Genomic DNA, 23,166 nt, shown 5'->3' with positions numbered 1-23,166 from the left:
ATGTGAACGAGGAAACATTGTCATCTTCTACAACACTGCTTCACCAGTAAAACCCATGGAGTTGGATCAATGACAGTGGATGGAGACACTTGGTTTATGTTCAGTTAGTGATATATCTTACTGAAAAAGGCACTTTTTCTTCAGTTTTCTCTGTTCTGATATAATAACCTTTGCGTTTACTGTGAACTTTTATGAACATCTACATGATCAGTGAATTAAATTTAGGACAATACATGATTTACACTGAAAAAAACTCAAACTTAAGAAGATAATATATGGGTGCTTCTATGAAACTGGGTTCATTTTGGTACCTGGCACTTTGCCAGCTTTTTTAGACCCAATCATAAAAGAAAAATTTAGGCATATTCCCCCCCCAGGATGTCCCTAATGATGACTTCAGATAAATGCAAAAAAAAAAAAATTTTTTCTCTTGCTCTGAGCCTTCCCAAAATTAATGAATCTTTAATCAAATATTAGGGCCAAAAATCAGACCAAAAATTGGGACTGGAAAAGCTACCTAGGTGTCAGTGCATTTGATCTGGAAAACATAGTTTGAAATGGTCTTATATACCGCTATGAATGAAGACACTGTGTTAAATTTGAGGATCCTAGTGGTTTTTCTAATCCAGACATGGGTTTTTTATGAATCTCAGTCTCATTCCAGGTTTCGTGTGTAACCCATCATGTCCACTTCTGTTACATGCAGAATCTGCCCATTTAAACACATATAAATCATCAATGATTTTGCAACAGAGGTCATTTTTGTGAAACACTCTGCCTTGCATAATTAGTTTGATTCCCAAAATGTACCTGTGAGAGAATACAAAGATCTGCAAAAAAAAAAAACAAAAAAAAAAACAAGTAGCGCATAATTTTCGTGTCCTTTTTACCATGTTACATGTAGATTTTTGTATTAAAAAATAAATATATAAAAATGTGTTTTATCTGAAAAATAGTTTGTCTTTATCTCAGAAAATATTTATTTTTAAAACAGACCAAAAGTGCTTCCAAACTTGCTTCATAACATTAGTCTACATCTGGTTTGAATTTTTAGCCCCCATGTCCTGTTTTAGGGAGCAGTTTCATAGAAGCACTCTACCATAAATGGTGAAAATCACTAACTAAAGGTTAAATATAGAGAAAAAATAATTTGAGAACTGCCACAAAAGTACTACTGGGTCTTTATCGGTTAAATCTAGTGCAAATGATAATCTTGTTGCATCCTCACATGTAAATGTTGTAGTTGCCTGTAATTAAAGTTGCTGTCAGGCCTGATTTACTATGAAACTAAATGATGCTCTGCATAAATGAATAGCTAAGGCATGACACTTAAATATGCCTCTAACAGAAATACATGTCAAGATGTGACCGTTGAAGTCTGCAGCATATGAAGCCAAGCACTGCACAACCGTATAAAAGACATGAAAGGGTAAGCAGATCCAGAAGTCAGACAGTCACGCCTTGACTGTTTTAAACAAAATCATTTTTCTGAGCACTGTAAGGAATGTGTCTAGGCATTTAATAATAATATGTGTGTCTTCTAAAACATACTCTGATGTTTTCCAACATTTAATTAGTTTTTTGTGCAGTTTTTCACATTGATTTTCAGTTCAGTGAAAACTTCCTGATCTTTTACTCTTATCTTTTCTCATTAAATCAGGTAAAAACATCGTTGACTCTCTTTTTCATAAGTGATCAAGCTGAGAGAGCAGTATAGATGACTGTCGTTCACTACATATGAGGAAACAGGTAGATTTTATAAAATGATGTCAGTGTATGTCCACCAGACAATGAGAAAATAAGAATTTAAAATCCTTTCTTTAACCCAAAACATTCACTGTCAGACAAAATCATCAACTGATCTAAAATGTCTAACAACTTCTGAACCATTAATCCTATCAATCCATGTAAATAATTGGTGTAAAATGCAGTTTTTCATCTTTTTATGGTTATCAGATATGAACCATTTGGATGTTCAGAGGCACCATAGTTACCGTGGAAACACCGTCATCTTCTACAACATTGATTCCCCAGTAAAACTCATGGAGTTGGATCAATGACAGTGGATGATAACACTTGGTTTTACCTTCAGTTATTGATATATTTGTTGTCAAAAAGTCACCTTTTCTTCAGTTTTCTATGTTTCTGAAACAATAACCCTCAACTTTACTCTGAGGTTTTATGAACATGTATATGATCAGTGAATTAAATATAGGAAAATACCTAATTTTTATTAAAAAATGCAAAATACAGGAGATAATATTATAATAAAGGATGTTAAATCACTTCAGAAAGAATAGAGAAAAATTCATTTGGGAACTGCCACAGAAGTAGCACTAGGTCTTTATGGGTTAATGTGAGTACTACAAAAATCAGCCAGAACACAAACAAACAGGACATAAGTAAATACAGTGTCTGTTGCCCATAAAGTTGGAATAATTGTGTTTTCAGACACATTCTTCTTTTATTCCTATTTATAGACATTTACCTTTGACCAGGTGTAATGATTACCTACTGAGTCCCAGTTGTACTTTATTCACCCACAATATATCACATTTCCACAAAGACAAGAAGTAAAAATATTTTATTCCAACTTTATTGAAAACAATATTTGATGTACTCATCATTTCAAGCAGAACTCTCACTTAGAATCATTACTTTCTTTTTATTTGACTACAATGCAAGTCCATTTGCGCTGTCCAGAGGCATCCATCAAATGGTAAGTCTTTTGAAAATGAGGGCATTCACATAAACTCACATGTCCTCTTTTCTCTTGACCTTGATTATCCTGCGTGTTATGGAAAATTATCTTTGCAGGACAAGCATAATTTCAAATGTTCCTTACATACCTGGCATTTTATGATTTAAAAGGTTTCAAAGGTCACAATGCAGCGCAGTTGTGATTTTTACTTCACTTGACCGACTCTTTACAGTTACAGTCTGTTTATATGTTACTTGAAACACACTTTTGTTATCGCTGTGAGATTTTATAAATGTGTCATCGTCATTTAAAAGCAAGATGCCAAGTGGGTTGTTTGCCATGATCCAGTTTCATTAGTTTTCACATGAATTGGATAAATCATATTTCCACATTTTCAGTGAAATTGTTTCCTTCGTGCTAATCCGTACATCCTGGGTTGAACTTTGGAGTAGGACGATTGAAGGCCTAGATGTGGGTTGATTTATGTTGCGTGTGGAATCCCACAGTAACAGGAGACTTTCCGTTTTCCATGAGCCTCAGCACATTTTCAAAGCAGGCCATTTTCTTTAGTTTGCTCCAGAAACCATCATCCACTAAGGCTTGGGCAGTGAACTGTGGTAGGGGTGAAGCTTCCCTGACACCGCCCACTTTAGTAAAACACAAAGAGTGAGGATGTGAAGAAATATGTTTTCTTTAAAAATTTTCTCCTGAGGTTCTAAAGGCTATGAAATAATTCATAGACAATATTTATATATAACATTTATTTGTGTATGTTATATGTGAAGTGAACAAACCACCGGTCTGAGTAGTTGGATCAAAGGGACAGAATGTCCTTAAACATTAATGCAAAGCTGGCATGGTTGTGGGGCAGAAGGCACACTAATGCATATGCTGTAGTAATGCCCAGCTGTGAAGTTATTTTGCAGTGCTGTTGTTGAAAAAGTATCTTTTCTGTTTGATGTGCAGATATCAGCATGACCAATGGAATACTGGGAATAAGAAGCCAAAATGTAAAATCAAATATAATGGAAAAAATACTGTTACTGGGATTTTTATCAGCAAAGTGCATTATAATAATGAACTGGACGGAATGCAAACACAACTGTTTTAGTGTAGACAGTTGGTACAGGGACTTTCTGGACCTCCTTTCTGTGGAACAGGCCTCACTTTTTTTGGACTCTCCCAATGAATTTAAAACATCAGCGCTCTGGGCCACTGTCAGATCTTGTTTGCTTTAAAAAACGATAGATTAATTTGATGGTCCTGTACTTTTTTGTGTAACAAATTGTATGAATGTAAGCTCTGTAACCTCCCTCCCCAATCCCAGCCTTGTCTGTGTATGTAAAAGAAAAAAAGACATTAATGCAAAGCTAACACACACAGAGTTAATCACTCAATTAATGACATAAAGGTATTTTACCGAGTAATATAATTAATCCTAATTTTTGCTGATTGCGGTTCAGCTACAAATTTCATGTAGACAAGTCTCCAAAGTGAATTTTTCACCCCGGATGAAACCTAGGAAGGTTATTCTGCTGAATCCATGTAGCCAATGCTATTCATTTGTATCCTGTGCCAACAGTAACCGTCCGTTATGTGCACACTAATCTTATGTCTTTTTAGCAGATCAGGAAATGTCAACAGCCTGCCTCCATTGGCTCCACGCTTATTAAAATGTACCCACATTCCAATCACTAACTGATAGTCTAACATAAACTGCTGAGGTCACGTTCAAACAAGCATAAATAATGTGCAGGAATTCATCCTGTTTGTGTGCAGGATGAAATAGTTTTATATGCTATTTTGTTTTTCTAGTGCAGTTCACTTGTCTGTCGGTGTGACCTTCAAGGTTGTGTACATAGGCAACACCAGTTATCAATGATAAGAAGTCAGTGCTGAAGAAATTTTACATATGAATGTGTTGACACAGAATGAAGATACAGTTTGCATGAATGTCCACAACAGCAACTGATGCGTATGCACCACATTAATGGGCTAAGAACACTTCATAGTGGTCTCAGTGTATTCTTAATGTATATATCATGAGTCTCAGCATTTTACTACGGAAAAAAAAAAAAAAATCTCTACCATAAATAAGGACCACATGTCTTTTCACTTTCATTTAATTTAAAGGTGACAGCTGCAACCCTAAACAGACAAGAAAGTCCAATTCAGACAGTCTGTACATGTGAGTGTATAGTAAACAAAGATGTCATCTGTTCCCACAGCAAGACTAGAGGCAGACATTTGGACACACAATGCAAAACTAAAAAAAAAATGATCAAAAAACACTCAGCAAAAGTTTTATTAAATGTTTATTTTGAATGAAATATACAGTTTTGTTCATAATCTATATACAACTATACAATTCAACTTTTAAAAACATGAATAATTTAATTACATACTCATATAAAAAAAAAAAAAAAAAAAACATTACACAACTATTATGGAGTTTTTACATAAATGGAGCAACATTAAAAAGGAAAGAGTAGGACACTGGGTTAAACCAAAATAACCTGCTTAGTTTATCTAGAAACATGTGAAATTCAGTTCTGACGAGTACCAGGGCTGCATAACCATTCTGCACTCACACATACAGCTTATAACAGAAGTGGTGGGCTCTGCAGGGAAATACAAAATGGACAGAAGCAATCGCTAAAAATGTAAGGGTTACTAATGTCATCTAATGAGTCACTGCCAGACACTGGTGTCTGCAGTAGAATTAGTTACCTGTTAGTGTATGTTACTTTTCAGGACTAAAGATGATGTAGTCTAGACAAAAAACTGCAAATATTAGGCTAAATGTACAGTATACCACTCAATTTGACTGAATATGTCCTAAAGGTTCAGTGTGATAATTAGAGGCATCTAGTGTGGACACAGCAAACAGTACCCACTTCCACAGTCGATAAAAACGACTCATTGTAAAGGAAGGAAAAAACAGTGACTCATACTTTCAGGTAATGAAACAAACAATGAAGATTACGTTCAGTTTCTGGAAATAGATCCCAGAAAAAATAGTACACTGAACATTTAAAAATGGAGGAAGTGATTCTTAAGAGAGACGTAAAGTAATCAGCCAAATAGAGACCCCTCCCATCAGTGCTCATTCGGAAGTTGTGCCCCCAATTTAAAGAAACCCCCATCCTGTGCACAAGCATGAACACCCACACCTGTTGACTGTTGTGTGAATCTAGGCCACTTTGTTTTTTTTAATACTTCTGTTTACAGAGTCAGGATATTGACTCATGAGTCAAAATAGTTATAATCACTTCCTCCATCTTTAATTGAAGAGACATGTTTAGCATGAAACACTGCAGCCACTGCCATCTTACAATGCAAAATAACACTGTTTCAAGTTTTTAATGTGCAACTCATGTGCAATAGGCAGTGGGTGGGCAGGGTTATTAACAGTGAAAATGAAAAGCAATGGACATAATATTATGGTCCCTACAGTTTACAATTCGTACGCACTTGAAAAAGGGGGGAAACACTACACAAAATTTGAGAGCACCAGTGCTGCCGCCTTTGTCTCATGACTGAATCATGCCTCATGAGAGTATTGGCCTGTTACAGGTTAACCTTGGTTGGCTGACAGAAGCGGTACTTCAGTCATTTGTGCAAGTGCAAGCCCCCAAAGGCAAATACAAGTAACAAGGCCATGTTCAGAGCAGAGCACTGTTTGTTGCTACTGACGGGCTTCCAGCCAATGTTTACATGGCAAATACAAAGAGACAGAAAGTGAGAATATTGTTGCTGTGAAGGTTCACATCATACACTGCACTGGAACAGAACCCTTAAGTCAGAGAACAGCACTTGATGAGCTATAAGCAGCAAAACTCCACTATTAAGTATTCACAAAACCACCGTCTAAGGCACGGGGGAGGCTCATTTGCAAAGCAGATTTTACAGCAGTCAACAGCCAGAAACAAAGGCATATAAAACAATACAAATCTCATTTGCCTCTGGGATAAGATATTAATATTTTTTCATATATGCCTCTCTGTTCAGAACATTAACGATTCTTCTTGTTATGTTTATTTTCCAATGAGTTCGGCGACTCCCAGATATTGCTTGTGTTTCACTGATGACCTTAAAAGCAGTCACAATTCAATTGCTTAAAGTCTAAACAACCTGCAAGCAATCTCAGACACAACAATTCATCAAGGTCTTCAAAAACGTGTCTAATGAAATATAAGACAGACGCTCTTCAGTTTCTTTAAGGACAAAGGTTTGGCTCAGGTTTTAAAGACACAAGAATGGACTTTGAAATTGTCCTTACTGGAATTGTGCAATGGTAATGACATAAACCCATGTAGCATTGAATAAAAGCTACTGCGTCCTTCATTTTAATAAATATGATATAAATCACCAATATGGTGAATATGCAGGTAGGAACTATGGATGAATCAATCACTGCCAGAGTTCTTATTAGCCTATGAGTAGAAAACACACTTGAGGAAAACAAACGTTCTTAGTTTAGATATATTGCATACTAAGTGTGGCATTGAGTTTCTTAAACTGTAAAAAAGACATAAATAGAGCAGATCTTAAATACTCATTTGGTTGCATGTTATGCCTGGTAGTCCATATTCATCAAAATGATGGACATTATGTGTTCAAGAGTTCACAGGAAATCTAGAAAAATCAAAAAATATGCAGCGAACATTCATTTGAAATTTGATTTTTGGCTTTGCAGTCTTTCATTATCAGACTCCAAAAGTGCAATGAAACTTCTAATATCCTTCTAAACATTGAAATACATATACTTTAACACCAACCCAGCTGACATAAGGCAGTTTAGAAGATGTGTCAATTTTACTCAACTCTTCGCTTTAGTTCAAGAGTCTGTGTTGTCTTCCTTCGCATATTCCTCTACCAGTTTCTCATAGGAGTGGCTGTGTTCTGAACAGTCACTAGTGAACACAGACTCTTCAGATTCAGATCCCTGCTCCTCGTCCTTGGAGTTTGTTTCAATGTTTTCGTCACATGTAGTAATAGACAGCTTTGCTTTGGAATCGTCATCATTGTCCTCTTCCTCCTCCTCCTCCAGGTTATTACTGAGAAAGTTCTCCTCATCAATAAACGTGATGTTGGCATTTTGGAAGGTGAGGGGGTGGTATTCTTTAGAGTCCCATGTCCTACGACCACCGTCTCCCACTCCTCCATTCTCTAGGTCGACATCTTTGTCCAGCTGATTCTCGTACATTTGGTCCTGGTTAACCTCTTGTTCAGCCTCCACTTGATCCTCTGTTAGAAGCAACCCACTGTCTGAGCCCAGGAGGTAGTTCTTTGACTTTGAAAATGCCACAGTGACGCGATCACTAAAACTGTAGCGTCTCTTCTGTCGCGGCGACCGATCCAGACTGAGGATTGTGTGACCATTATACATAGGGGCATCGTTACAACTCTGGGAGCGACCCATGTCTTTGGGTTTTTTGATGGTGATGGCGCTGGTGCTGCTAGCTCTACCATCTTTTTTATTGCCGATCTGCTTGATCAAATCATTGTACCCTTCCTGTTTTTTGGACAAGAAACTGAAGATGTTGACATCATTAGGAGTGGGTGGCAAACGGAGAGAAGCTTTGTGTGACTCTTTGTAGTGCCGGAGCTCGTCGAGAGATAGTTTTCGTAGCTTGCGGCGTTTCTTCAAAGCCTTGTGGGCCTCTATCACCATCCGCACTTTCCAGTTGAAGAACAGAGACAGCCAAGCCAGTCCCAGATAAATCCACACTTCCACAAAGTAACGGTACAAAGTGGGATAGTCTTTAGTTGGCTCCACACCTGTAAAGACCAAAAATGTCTCATTAAACCAGAACTTTGAATAAACTTGCAGAACTGTCTGAACAATAACCGTTAACTCTTTATTTCTCAGCTTACCTGCAACCAAATCTCCAAAACCAATGGTTGTCAAGGTAACAAACGAGAAGTACAAGCCTTCAATATAACTCCAACCCTCTTGGGACATAAACACAAAAGGTGGAAGGACTAAGTGCACCAGCACACCCCAAAGTAGGAAAATAGCTGTGCAGGTAAACTGAGCTTTTCTCTGGAAAAGAAAAAAAAGAAAATTTCAGATACAGGTGTCACGATACCAAAGGGGAACATCACAAAAAGGCCCATATCAACTTACCAGGGAAAACCCTTTCTTAGTTAGATACTGGCCAAGGTGCTTTGCTCTGCCACCAAAGAACTTTCCCAGCTCACTGATCCAGGTAAGACATAAAGGAACACCGAACAGCCCGTAGAAAATGCAAAAGACACGGCCGGCTGAAGTTTTGGGGGCAATGTTCCCATATCCTTTAGAAAAGTAAAAACAAGGTTGTTGGTTAAATGTGTAGTTGAACTATCCAATTAAGCAAACATATGTGATTAGAGACAAAGAACATAAATGTGTAATTCAATCAAATACTTTATCGTATCATGTTAGAAAAAACAATAATTACTTCCAACCTCGACACTCTTTTTGTATCTGTTTATGGGCTTGTCCTTGGGCTACTTTTCTATCAAGTTTAATGAAAACTGTCTTAGCAGGATTGCTCAAGGACCACTGCACCAAACACAAATAATTACATAACTGCCTTAGTGACGGTATTTAACACTGTCTAGTAGAGCTGTGAAAAAGACTGGAGACACATTTATTAACATAAAACATGACTCTGGAGGTGTCAGTGATGTTTTCTTCCCCACTGTACTACTGCTCGTTTTTCTTCCTTCACAAAGACATTTTTTCATTGAAGTACGTACCAATAGTAGTGATAACAGTGGCTGCAAAGATAACAGCATTAGGCCAGTTCCAGTTGTTGAAGGTTTTGCTGCCAGTAATAGTGACTCCTTGCCCTGCAGCATCAGACACGGCCTGAAAACAAAGAAGATAACATTATTTAAAAACTGGAATTCAATGGCAAGAGAGGTCACTACAGAAATTAATACATTACACATAAATGGATGCAATTAGTGCCACGGTCCAATTTTTCTAAGCAAAAGGAAGACAGGATGTGTGCTGTGTTTAAGCTCCATTTCTTCTACCACATCCTTCCTGAGATATGTTGATGGTATCTCCAGCAGTGCTGATGAGCTGAAACAACACTTCAGCAACCTAGAGACTGGCTTTTAACCTGAGGGGTTTATAGTTTCAACTGCTGCTTACTTTGTGCGAGAAACAGGAAAGCCAAGGCTGCATCCCTAAACAGCCATTTCATAATCGCAAGATGATGTGTGGGTTTAGGAGAGCAGGTGGTTTGTCTGGGGTTGTTTTGATGTTTTCTCTTTGACTTGATATTTTATTTCAACAATAGCTGAAATGATTGTGCGCTTAATCCGCTAGCTTAAGTCATGAAATGCAGGAGACAGAAAATGCTTCATCAATCATTCCAGACCAATGTGTGATTGAACAGCCACAAAAAGAAACTGAACTCCCTCTGTTGGGTATTGGCAAACAGCGGCTATGTTTGTGTTGGGGAAAATGCACCCCCTGTATTGCCAAACATTATTCCCAAATGCACTTCATAGGGGGAAATGTGCAGGGGTTAGCAAAATGTGCCTAAGCCCCAGAGCCATGGAATATGCTTGGTTGTTTAATAATGACAGGTCTGTGACAGCTCTGCTCTGTAATTAGCGGCAGTAGGGGAGGTCATGCTTTTGTCTGCTGAAACAACAAAGCCTCTCCACTGGGCTTTAGGATGACAGCAGTGACGACCGAGTTTGTGTTTGAACCATGACTAGAAATTAAAGAGGAAAAACCTCAGTCCGCAATCAACATGTCAGAGAAACCCTGTAGCGTTCAAGAAGGTACTGGGGATTAGAATTGGAGGCAATCTGCAATGAAGAACATGTGAAGAACTGCAGAAGCAAATGATAGTCCGTAAAATATTATCAAACAGATTAAACTGATATGAAGCACCTGCTCTAGAAACAAACTCCATAAGCATGAAAGTCTAACAGTGTGAACACTAGTGGGGTAATGAGGTCCAGGACGTTTGAAATATTAAAAAACAAAACAAAAAAAAAAACACACAAACCGTAATTATGAGCAACATTTACCCCTTTTTGTAAGGTGGTGGTTACTTAATTTCTTTTTGTAATATAACTGTTACCATTTTAAGTTTGTTTGGAGCTCAAGTGCAAGAAATAACGCCCTTGATTCCCTTCTTATTATTATTGTTTTTAGAAATAATAAAAGCATCCCAAGTTTATAGAAAGGAAGCAGAAAACTAAAAATCCCAACCCCCACAAGACTATGTCTGCTTAGCACTGCTATGCATTTCTTCTTCCAAGTCAAACGACTTTGTAAAAGCTATGACAAAAGAAAAAATGTTCCCACTAATCATCTTGCTAAGATGGTTTAAGGTGTCATGTCTGGTGTGTGTCTGTGTACCTGTATCTTATTCTAACTGGATGAAAGTGACTTGCACATGTTTGACTGTTACATAAAAAGTGCTGACGTTTGACATGCAAAATGCTGATTCACAGGATTACAATGAGGGCAAAGTACAGACGATATCATAGGAGTAAGTTTTCAGTCAGTATAAAACCACTGAATAAGGAACAGAACCTTCAAAACAAAGCGTCAAGAGTCAATCAATTCAGTCTAAATGTAAATGTTTTAACCTGTCCTGTTGCTATCAAACATACTGCACTGACCACGTGATTCTTTCTTATTAAGATTTAAAATTAAGATCACTAACCAGGGAAAAGAAATGAACAGTTTGTAACACACGAGGTCTTTGAGAGGTTAAAGGTCAACCACAGGTCGACTCATGGCTGCCTGGGGTCACAAATGACCCTGAGAACAAGGGGAAAAAAACAGAGGCACCAGGGAGAAAGATAAAAGACACTTTGTGTGTCAGGCTGAGCACAGTCCACCTCCGGAGGAAGTTGTTAAACTAGCTTGACAATTTAGAGGCTTCTTCACAAGCCTGACCACCGGAGGAGTCGAAGGAGGGCTACTGACGTGATTATCCTCCTGCACATTAGCTGAAACATGGACTGGGTGACGGAGAGCTAATGGAAACGTGGAGTAAAAGCTTCTCTAAAAATAAAAATGAAAGTTAAGAGCAAAGATACCAAAGAGGAGAAAAGGTCCCAATGTGTGCAGGTGTTCAGCATTATCCGAGTAGACCACTATTAATTAAAGACAGGTACAGAATGCCCTCTTTCATATAAGGTCATGTCTTACTTATATTACAACAGTGGTTGCCATTTGAGACAGACTCATCATAAGCAGAATGCATTTACACCACTCAATATAAATCTTAATGTGATGATGAAATACCACCAAACTATCCACTACAATGTGTCAATCTGCAAATTAGTTACAAAACAGTTTTGAGGAAGACAAAAATCATAATCTGGAATTATCAAGAAATAAATGAAGAAATTATGCTGATAATAAGCTCTAGATTTGTATTTTGTATAATTAAAAAAAAAAAAAAATCCAATTGCCATTGAATAACAGTCTAAAAGGTGTTTCAAATGGCTGTCAATGTACATTCCAAACCACAGTATGACACAACCTATGACTGAAATTGAAACTCTGTCATAGTTCAAGCAGAGGATCTTTTCAAGAAGTGAAAATGAAGGCTTAGCACTTTGTTAAGTTCCACGTCTTTATAACCACAGAACAGTAAAAAAAAAAAACCACAATGACAAACTCCGGCTGTTATCAGGACATCTGCAACATACCACAGTTTTTCCACTTCAAGTGTACAACACAGCTGAAGAGCACACAGGACAGTCACTTGTCGGCACCAGGAACAGCAGGCAGTTACTATGAACTCAGTCAGGCCGTCTTGAGTTTTAGATATGAGATAGGAGGTGGCGGTGCGTGCAGCTTGTTCTGGATTTGATAAAGATGTGGTAAATTTCCAGACAGTGAAGGGATTCTGACATCTTGCATCTGTTATGCAGAACACACATGATACCATTAAAAGACGCGTTTAAACAGAGCTAATATTGCATGACATTGCAAGTTGCTTCATTGGCACCACACATGGCTGTTTTCTTTATTCTTTTTTTTCATGGTGGGTTGATTAATGTTTGTCAAATTAAACTCCAGCAAATCAAAAACGACACACATCTGGATGGTTTAGTCTGGTCAGAGTTTGTAATCTGACTTAAATGATGACATTGAAATGCACAAGGGCATCCTGGCCTGAAAAATGACTTTGCATGTGAATGTATTACAGTTTTTTTCCCGCATTTTTGAAAAAGGAAACATTCCTATTAGCAGAACATTCATTTTATAAACTATGTGAAGTGTTCAATGATAATATTAAGCACTTCTATCTTATGAAAAGCTTTTGCTAATATTTCTGTTTCGATGCAGCTTGGCATAATGGTGGTGGCCACATTTTGCTTCTTTGCATCAAAACAGGATTTTTTAAAAGATTTCCAATATGTGCAAACACATGCTGTCATGGCAAGTGTGATTGTGCAATATCTGTGAACATCCAAACATCTAATGACATTCAAGAGTTACATAAGATTTAAAAGTAGTTTTGTCTTCCAACAAGAAATCTGTCCTTTTCCTCTGGGGCTTGCATCTCTATCCCGGCCTAGCAAACTGTTGGCTAGTTGGTTTGTGTACATGAACGCACAGAGCTGACTGTAAACAGGCAAGAGGCCCAGTGTCACAGTACTGCGTTGAATTCATGTCCAAAGAATGTCCCAAAAATCTTATTGAAGCAGCATAGTTCACATGTTTAGTTGTAAACTGCTACTTTCAGAAAAAATAAAACCTAATTTGGAATATTCCGATGGAATATATATGACCTGTATCATACTCAGAGTACAGTTGTACTGGGGATGACTGAAACATTTAGTTTGAATACAGGGCTGAGTAATACGGACAAAAGAAAAAAAATCAAGTCTTTTCATCATACATTTTACCTAAATGGTAAGTATTTGTAAGTATGTTAAATTTGCAGTTGGTACAAAAACACCTACTTCCTTATGTCAGCAAGATGTTAAACTCCTCCAGTTTATGGTGGATTAACCCACAATACAGTGTTGTTCCAAAAATACTGTTGTTCACACCTTTTAAAAGGCCAGTTTAAAATACAAAATAATGTCACAATTTATACTCAATACTAGCAATATCATACTATTCTGATTCACTTGGAGTATGTTGCTGGAATAAGGGTATTTCTATCACACAGTAGCAGTATCATTCTCCTTCCTCTCGCTATCAGTGTGTAATTGCTTTGAAAGTCCCCCTCAAGAACAAAAGAACAAAAACCTCTGAGCTCCAGCTAAACCCTGAAATTGACAAGTTTTGACAAACATGCCTGTTTTCATGTTTTTGTATACGTTTGGTCATTTTAATACCGCAATGCACTTCCTCATGGGCCCATATTCCACCAAAACACCCTCTCCCGTGACACTGTTTTGTAACTGCCCTGTTGTTGCAGCATCCTGCAGTCAGCCCCATCCAAAACTAACCAAACCACCGAGAAAACATTTAACTCTGATCCAGAACAATAAAGGAGGGTGCCAGACCTGCTTTCAGCACTGGCACAGGACTAGTGAAATGTAGAGCTAGATCTGACAATGTAAGACTAGTCATGTATTACATCCTGTGTAGAACAAATTGCCATAATATACTCCATTGCCCTATGTGCGTGTAAATATGGTCATTAATGGCCAAAAAAGATATGTCTGTTTTATGAATTAATTAGAGACATCTAAACTCATGACATCAAGATGAGACTACCATCTCCCATGACTTCAGATTTCATTTTAGAGTTTGTAAAAGGGGAATAAAGACTTGGCTATGCTGGACCAGCACCCTCAGCACATGACAAAGTTAAGCGACCCTGAAAACACTGCTCTACTTTATTCACTTCTGCCTGTTCACTCTGGGCCAAGGAACACATTTTCACTTGAAGCATGTGATGACAGTGTAGTGACCACCACATTTGAAATGTTTGTAAATGTCTTATTGAGCAAAGGAATGTGATCTGCAAGTCATGTGCAGGGAGAAGACCAGAGCAAGTAGCTATCACGCAAAAATAGAAATCAAATTAACTCAATTTGCCTACACAAACAAAGCAGCTCTGAGAAAATGAACCTTTTAAGTTTGCATCATTGCCAACAACTAAAATAGTAACTCCTGATCCAAATTATCTGAGGAAAAAAGGGATAAAATCCCATCTTCAAACATCATAAAGTCCTGATGTTTTCCATGCAAAATTTAAGGTCAATTAAACTCAAATGATTTTACTGATTCAAAGCTTGACATTGGTTTTTTATGTGCATTGAAACTACCAAAAGCTATATGCACTATATGTACATTTCAAATGTCTCCCTCCTTTCACTAATTGTTATACAGCTCGTATGCATTTGCATGTTTTCCTCTTTGGAGCTGTAGATCTCAGCGTTACACAGTTGCTTATATGAATGACAAATACATTTCTGTATGGTTTAGAGTACAGTAGTATGTACTATGCTGTAAACTTTATGGTGCATTCTCTTGCCTTTGTCCACGGTGCTTCTGGGCAACACTCTGATACAGACCAAACACACATTACACCACTGAATTTGCTTTGACACGAGAGATAATGAGGAGCAACAAGCCCTCTCACTGAGCGTTTATAACAGCCTCTCAAGGGCCAACATTGATGGGCCATAAAGTCCAATCTATAAACTGTCACCACTTCAAGGCTTGTACGGTTAATAGTAAACTCTTTGTTAACAAGACAGAGAAGACTAACTTTTACAAGACTATCGCCTTCTCTTGTAAAGACTCCTTATATGCTTTAACTGTTAACAAGCAGAGCAAAGTTTCCACCATGGAAATCCAGTAGAATCTTTGAAGTTGATAAACTGAAGTCAAGCGCGATATGTTGTATGTTTATCTGGCTTAATGGACTGAGTCCTCAGCGTTTGCAGCAGGTGTCCTGGCAAACAGCAACATAAGAAAAACACTGGAAGTCTGCAGGAAGATAAGTGAAAGCACGCTGTGTAACTGGGGAAAGGGTGAAGATGCTAAATGTGAGGTTTAGAAATATCATTTTTTTAAAGTCTCTTCAAAATCCCACTGTTGGTATTGTGTGGTCTCAGGGAGCACAGAGGAGCGGGAATGTTTAAGTTTCAGATGACAAGCCTGAAAATGTGTGACAAAAATCACACCAAAAGCACATTTTCTGTCCAACCTAACATTCCTTACAGCACCGAGAAGCAGATTTAGCAGGGGCTGCAGGGATTTGGCCGTTACAGAAGTGCCATGAATGGGGGGCGGGGGGTTCATGGACATATCCCTTTCAGACCCCCAAACACAAAAAGAGAAGCAGAAGGAAGCAGAAGGGGGGGATGGGGGATAATAAATCTTCCTAATACTGATGTGGGCCCAAAAAGGGGGACAGGTTCAGGCATGTTGCCTCTTGCAAGGAGTGGGTCGCATTAATGCCTAATGTTGAAGACACAATGATAGTTCAGTAAATGTAGAAAAGAAAACATTACCTGCAATGTAAACATGGTAAGTCTGGAAAGGTTACTTAAAATTTTGCAGGTTAAAAATCAGCATCTTTTGCAGTGGTCTTCCTTGGAGATGCATTCATGACTGACACAATGCGATCATATCTCCCAACAAATGGAAAGCATCAAGGTCATAGAAACTCCACTTTTCAAGATAGTGAACAAACATGTCGTTGGGCAAACACCTGCGAAATCACATGAGTGTTGACTTACAATGTGTTCAGTCAGGGATGACGGTGGACTGCAGAGGTGCGCAGAGGTCAACGGCACCTGGTTTTACTACTGCTTAGACAATTGCAATTTCTACACCAAATTAGCAATGGAACAGTATGTACTGCAGGAATTTGGCTACAGCCTCTCTGTGACTGCAGGAGTTCATCACATTCACTACATAAGGATGGCAGAGGTTTACAATAAACTGTCATCATTTGGTGCTGACACAAGAAGATAAAATCAGACATTTATAGCAGAAAGACACTCTGTAGCACCTGTTTGTTCATGTTTTGTGGCCTTTGGGTGGGCAAACAAGGCTAAATGTGTTTACCCACAAAGATGAACCACAAACAACTCATTCCTGAGGAGTTTTTTTTTTTTTTTTTTTTTTTTTTAAATAGAGTTTAGTGAAAGCTGAGGCTGTCACCCCCTCTTTCAGTCATACAACACATGATAAAATAGGCCTGTGTGATTCAGTTAACATGCAGCCAAGACTATGAAAAGTGAGTTTTCAGAAAGTCCATACCTCTAATATTCTGTTCAAATCATCTTTCGTCAGACAGGGATAGTCCTCAAGTATTTTATCCTTCTGGGCACTATACTGCTTTGCAGCCTGCTTCCAATTGGGTTCCTCCAGGACTTGAAAAATTGCTGCCCCAATGGACAGGTAAAAAATAATGGCAGAAGTCAACAAGGGGCCTTTATCTACCATACTTATGTACAGTAACTTCACTATCGAAAACGCGGGACAAGGGGGGGAAAAGAAAGAAAAAGGAGGGGGTAGATGTGCAGCAGTACCCGGAGTTATGCGGGCGGCATTCTCAGCTCCAAGGCTGCGGGTTCAAGAAAAGTTGGTCCGACTCGCGAGGGCAGTGAAAAAAGAGTGAAACGTGCCGCCGCTGACAGCACTGGGCTCGAGACATAACAGGACCAAAGTGGTCATGAAGCGACTATGAGCGCGCGCACAGACCCGGCCGGAGGAATACCCACTCCACGTGCGCAGTCCCAGCTAAAGTACTGAGATCTGAGTATGGGAGTGGAGAAGAGACAGCACCAGGACCCGCCCCGAGTGAAAAAAAAAACACGCACTCAGACACAGAGGACGGCCTGTGTCAGCACCTCCTTCAGAATTATCTGAATACAGGTGTACGATTTCCACAAACACTAGGAGCTAATACTATACACAAAGTATCACTACACAGTATTACTGCAAAGTATGTTTTGTTACTACCACTTACCAATATAAAAAATTAACAGTGATTTGATAAATTAAAAAAAAAAAAAATCCTAATCGCCATATTTTCAATTGTTTTGCAGATTTAAAATACCTTAGTATTAGTAATAAAGCAGCAGACAGATAAATAAATAAATCCATGAGAAAAAAAAAAAAAATTGTCATTGCAACTATGAAACATTGAGTTTTTAGCACTTTGTGTTTTTTTTTTCATTATTAATCCAAACTCATAATTCCTCATAATTTAATATAACTGGTGCATTTATTTATTTATTCACTTATTTATTCTGTACTGTAACCGATGTTAGCATTTAGTTTAAACGTATATTAACACCAAGACGCTCATGTTTTTGTTTTGTTTTTTTTTTTAAATATGCATTATGTTTTTATGAGTGACAAAATGTAGATGTTTAACTTCCTGAGACCCAGGAAGATACAGGTGTCTGCTTTTTTGCATGAAAAATTTGTCGAGTGAAAATGGCATGATGCAACTATTTTTTCAGTTGCCTTTTTTTTTTTTTTTTTTTTTTTTTTTTAAATTATGAATGTCCTCTGCAGTGGACAGCTTAGTAAGGATAAAGTATATTAACACCAAGACGCTCATGTTTTTGTTTTGTTTTGTTTTGTTTTTTAAATATGCATTATGTTTTTATGCGTGACAAAACGTAGACTTTTAACCTCCTGAGACCCAGGAAAGCACAGGTGTCTGCTTTTTTGCATGAAAAATTTGTCGAGTGAAAATGGCATGATGCAACATTTTTTTCAGTTGCATTTTTTTTGTTTTTTTTGTTTTTTATTATGAATGTCCTCTGCAGTGGACAGCTTTGTAAGGATAACGTATTTCTATTCTATTCTATTCTATTCTATTCTATTCTATTCTATTCTATTCTATTCTATTCTATAGATGGGGAAAAGTCATTATAAACTTTTTTGATTGTATCTTTCAAAGCTACACTTACAAAGTGCTTTACACAATAAAATATTACACAATATAAAAACAGCATTTTATAGACAACAAAATAAGACACAAAAAATGCACAGAAACAGGAAAGATACAACACCAGAATAAAAGATAATTAAAAAAAAAAAAAAAGTAATTAGATATATTAAAACAAATATGAAAATGCTGATATGTAATTTTTATTTTATTCTCTGAATAAAGAAGAGATAAAATTTAAAAGTAATCAGTAAAATCACTAAATAAATCCTACATGGGACGGAGAGTGTGTTTAATTCAGAAGTGTTTTTTATGTGTTCTGGAAAATGTGAAGCTTGGTTACATTTGCAACTGTTGCTTCACTGACACTTTGTAAATAATGATTTATAGTAACAGGTGGGAGGAGATGAGGCAGTGGATGAGTTGTTTTTCCAAAAGGTCAAAGATCTGGGGTCAAGGTGGGTGGGACAATGTTGTTTGACTTGCAGTAATAATAGTTTATCCACAAATGTGTTGTCTTTGGTTCAGCTCTGGGTTTCATTTGGGATATGTAGATTTTGTCAGCAGTCAGTCCTGAAAAAGTGGAACGTTTCAAACAGATGTTGCAATTCTACAAGTGAAGGCTGAATCATGACAAGTGTATTTTTCTACTTCCTGTCCAACTGTAATGTGCTAACACTTACTGGAAGTGATCATGCTTTTCCTGGCAAGAAGATTTGAAACACCTTTAAAATAACTTCTTCTAAGTTTTCAATCAGTGCTGTAAGGTTGCAGGATATCAGGCCAAAGCAGTTTTTATTAATAAATGACATTGACAAAATTGATTTTAGACCTGATTCATTGGATTAATTATTGCTGTTTGTTGTCATTAACACTTTAATATGTAAAAATAAACAGGGATTGACCTTGAAAATCTATTGTATAAGCTTGTCTCTATACAAAACATCTCTATTTAGTTACATATTATTGTTTAATTGTGAATTAATCTGCCTGAAATGTTGATGACTTTCATAGTGTGCCTTTTGGTCATATCTCGTCAAAGAATTGCAGAGCAGACAGAGATATTCAGTGTAAATATCACTGCAGGAATTTAACAGTTTGAGAAATTGACTGTACTGATCATCAGCTGCAGAGTTGTGCATCTGAATAAGTACTGTTAACAGAGTAAAAGGACATACACCTACAGTAGAGGCAAATAATTAAATGTTTGCTCAAGTGGTGTGCTGTGTTTTCTTTGCTGAAACCGTGAGGAGCAAAGCTCAAACAAAAGAACAAATATATTGACTAGTGTAAGTAGAGCCACAGATCCTCCAAGATATGGTGTGGTTTAGTATCAGTCCTGACGGTCAAAGAACACACACGGACATTCTACACTCTATGATATGTACAACAAAAGGCGTCAAAAAAAGTACAAAAAAGAAAAAAAAATTATATAGTTGTGCACACAAATAATAAGACCTGAATCTACTTGTGTTCTATCTGTGAAAGGAGGTGTGAGAGAATTTCTGGTATGTAAGACAACAAGACATTGCATCATGATCACTAGTGTACAGCCTGCCTCAGGCAGTTCTTTTCCCAGTGTGAGTGTGTGTCTTTGGTTTTGTGCTATACAGTGCTATTGTCTTCATTAATTTTTGTCATAATTTTCATTAAAGACATTTTTCACTGACAATAACTGTATGATAACTGAATAAAGACTCATTTATTAGGGCAAAATGATAAGGAAATCTATCTGCATTTTCGTCAGAGAATAGAAACAACACGGAAGGAGATTTCAATTCATTTCTTTTACAGTATGACAGGCTCATCTTCCTTTCAAAACTACAATACAATAGGTGTTTCCTGTTAAGTTTCCTTGCAAACATGTAATTCATTGTACTCCCAGTGTGCAAAAAGTGCTACAACAGCATATGAGCCAGCGTGAAAGTCTAAATTATGTTCACACAAGTCACCATTTCTGCACATGATGTGGAAATGCAGGTGTTAACTTGTTCCTGGAGGAAAGGCGTGAAGCCAGTTTTCAGATAAGTCTACATTTTCTTCTCCTCTTGGTTATCCCGCAGCAAAAAACACCTTTACAATGTCAAAGAACACATTTGAATGTGATTTTTCATGGGTCAGAGGTAGTCTGCTAAAATGCCAGCACAGTTGATCTGAATATACACAGGATCTTCCTTCATTAAAATATTTATGCAAGCAGAAATGCAATAATCGGGTGCGTTCATGACAAGATCCTCCTTTCATGTCTGCAGGCTGTGCTGGATCTCAAACAAGTCCAGCAGAAAATGCATCACCTGATGTGACATGAGGGTATAGCAAAAAAAAAAAAAAAAAAACTTAAATGGAGCACATGTGCACATAGTGACACATATAACAAGTATGAGCTTGCCTTTGCTGAATTTTTTCAGATGTGCATAATTTACAGATTTCATTAATTTAATGTTCATTTATCACTAAACTGAAAAAGAACAGGGTGATTTTTATGTCCATGTGTCGACTATAATTCATCTTCGCATTTATCAATCTATGAGACTTAGCATGTACTGGCTGAAGGAAAATCTTTCTTGCACCTAGCTAAAAAACAACCTGTTTTCTTAGCCTCTGTGCGTATTACAAAATGCATTTATCTGTTTGTGAAACTTTAGTTTAATTCCTCCACCCAGTGATTTGCATAGATATGTTTCACTCCCCTGCATCATACCTGTACGTCTGATACAGATCAGAACAAGATGTTTATCAAAAACTCTTAAAAAACACTGAACAAATGTGTCTATTTTTTTCATGTAGCTTTGTAACTGAAACATCAGCTGTATTTCCATCACGTGTCCAGCAAATCTGGAGCTAACTTTTGAAAAGTCGGTAAAACAAAAATGCTAATTATGCTAATTACCATAAACTGGTTTGGAGAAAATAATCTGAGCTATGATGCAAACAGATGATCAGTCAGCTGATCAGTCACAAGATGTTTGCTAAATGTTTGCTACCTGAGAACTTCTTAATGAAAGGTGTTTCTATTTCCTCTATATGTAGGGATGGGAATTGATAAGAATTTAACGATTCCAATTCCATTATCGATTTTGCTTATTGATCTGATTCTCTTATCAGTTTTCATTGGGTGAGGGAATAAAAAAGTACAAACGAGTTTGTTTGCATTAACTGTCTTTTATATGTCCATCTTTACACAGAAAATATAACATATACAGTACGCACAAATAATAACAGATGATGCCAGCCCCGCTGGGGGGGTCACGCCATACGATCAAATAAAGTGAAAGTGAAACTTAAGATGCTTTACTAATTCCTCTGTCTCCTGCTGGTGTGCACCTCATTTTCCCTTTCCCTACCTTCAGAAAGTGTTATTTGAAGGGGCAGGACATTTGTTGCCCCACCTAGAACCGGGCCCTGATGACACCCTGGTGTTTGCTCTGCTGCTAGATACACAAGCGTCGCTAAGTAGCGTATCAAACATGTGACATTCCTGCAAATGAACTGCATGCTGTGTGGACAAATACTTGAGCATATTGGAGGGATTTCCCCCTTTGAAGAAATGGAAGCTTTGCAAGTGTTACCAGTGGACCTGGTGTCGGCTTTTCACGTGAAATATAGCCATAATTTGGAGCGTTTCTGCCTTGGCGCCATGTTGGCTATGTTCTAAACCGAAACAATGCAGCATATGCGTGATGTCATCATGCATGTGCAATGTAGGCAGAATCAATAAGAAGAATCGTTACACAGGCAGGCAAATGATTCCATAGAATTGAGCTACTGGGATTCCCATCCCTATCTATATGTTTTTACCCTTGTGTGAAAAAAGGCAATCACTACCTCAAGCAAGTGAAAAACTTTTATTTCTGAAGTTTAGGACATTTTTAAAATGTTGTCATTTCTGTAATCATTTATCATCACAAAACATCAAAATCTACATTTGTTAAATATATTTGTGTATTTTGTGTATCTTCACTATGGCGCTTGATTCACAAAATACACACTTCAGTACTTCCTGTTCTTATTTTTTTGGAGGACAGTATAACACAGTGCCATCTACAGGCTTGGAACAGCATTAGCTTTTAGAAGACAACAGTGTTAAACATATTTATAAGAATGCACTGATTGTCCAATAGGTTTCCCTTTTATCAGAAACACATATGCAAGGTTAATTCTCTTGTCAGTGCCCTGGACCAAGGTACTGGTTCAGATCTGGAGTTGGTCTCCAGTTACTTGGATGAGTTAAATGAGACGTCTGAATTTCCCTAAAGGAAGAATAAGTGAACTGTACTTTATATTTGTTATCTCTCAACTACAGCGGTCTTTAGGTGTTGTATTTTAGTAACATAATGCTCTGTCATATTGTGTACAACTACATACATGTAATCCTCAAACACCAGACAATTACTGTACCCACACTATACCAGTCACATTTTAATTCCGTTTTTTTTTTTTTTTTTTTTTTTCATTTTCACACACACATAGTGCACTGATGTGTAAGATACTCAACAGTTTTATTAACTGACCAAATATCTGCGTATATTTACCTTTTGGCAGCTCTTGTGTAACAGTTAATGTAATGGGTCATCTGTCTGCATCTCCTACATGTCTTTTCTTCAT

General features: G+C 37.4%; 1 protein-coding gene across 1 annotated transcript; it reads right to left on the bottom strand.

Moving 5' to 3' along the window:
- Positions 1-5,009: 5,009 nt before the first annotated feature.
- kcnk5a (potassium channel, subfamily K, member 5a) lies at positions 5,010-17,387 on the bottom strand. The gene is made up of 5 exons (XM_030126207.1): positions 16,917-17,387; positions 9,449-9,560; positions 8,835-9,001; positions 8,582-8,750; positions 5,010-8,485 (listed from the first exon to the last, which is right to left on the bottom strand). The coding sequence occupies exons 1-5, from the start codon at positions 17,100-17,102 to the stop codon at positions 7,542-7,544; spliced, it is 1,578 nt and encodes a 525-aa protein (XP_029982067.1). The 5' UTR covers positions 17,103-17,387; the 3' UTR covers positions 5,010-7,541.
- Positions 17,388-23,166: the final 5,779 nt, after the last annotated feature.

Source organism: Sphaeramia orbicularis, chromosome 22 (genome assembly GCF_902148855.1).
Source record: "Sphaeramia orbicularis chromosome 22, fSphaOr1.1, whole genome shotgun sequence".
Classification (NCBI taxonomy): domain Eukaryota; kingdom Metazoa; phylum Chordata; class Actinopteri; order Kurtiformes; family Apogonidae; genus Sphaeramia; species Sphaeramia orbicularis.
This window is presented reverse-complemented; position numbering and strand designations above follow the sequence as displayed.

Coding starts and splice junctions, on each gene's coding strand:
- kcnk5a (XM_030126207.1), bottom strand. CDS start 17,102: ATGGTAGATAAAGGCCCCTTGTTGACTTCTGCCATTATTTTTTACCTG. Junction 8,751..8,834: donor CTAAGAAAGGGTTTTCCCTG/GTAAGTTGATAT, acceptor TTTCTTTTCCAG/AGAAAAGCTCAGTTTACCTG. Junction 8,486..8,581: donor TTTTGGAGATTTGGTTGCAG/GTAAGCTGAGAA, acceptor TGGTCTTTACAG/GTGTGGAGCCAACTAAAGAC.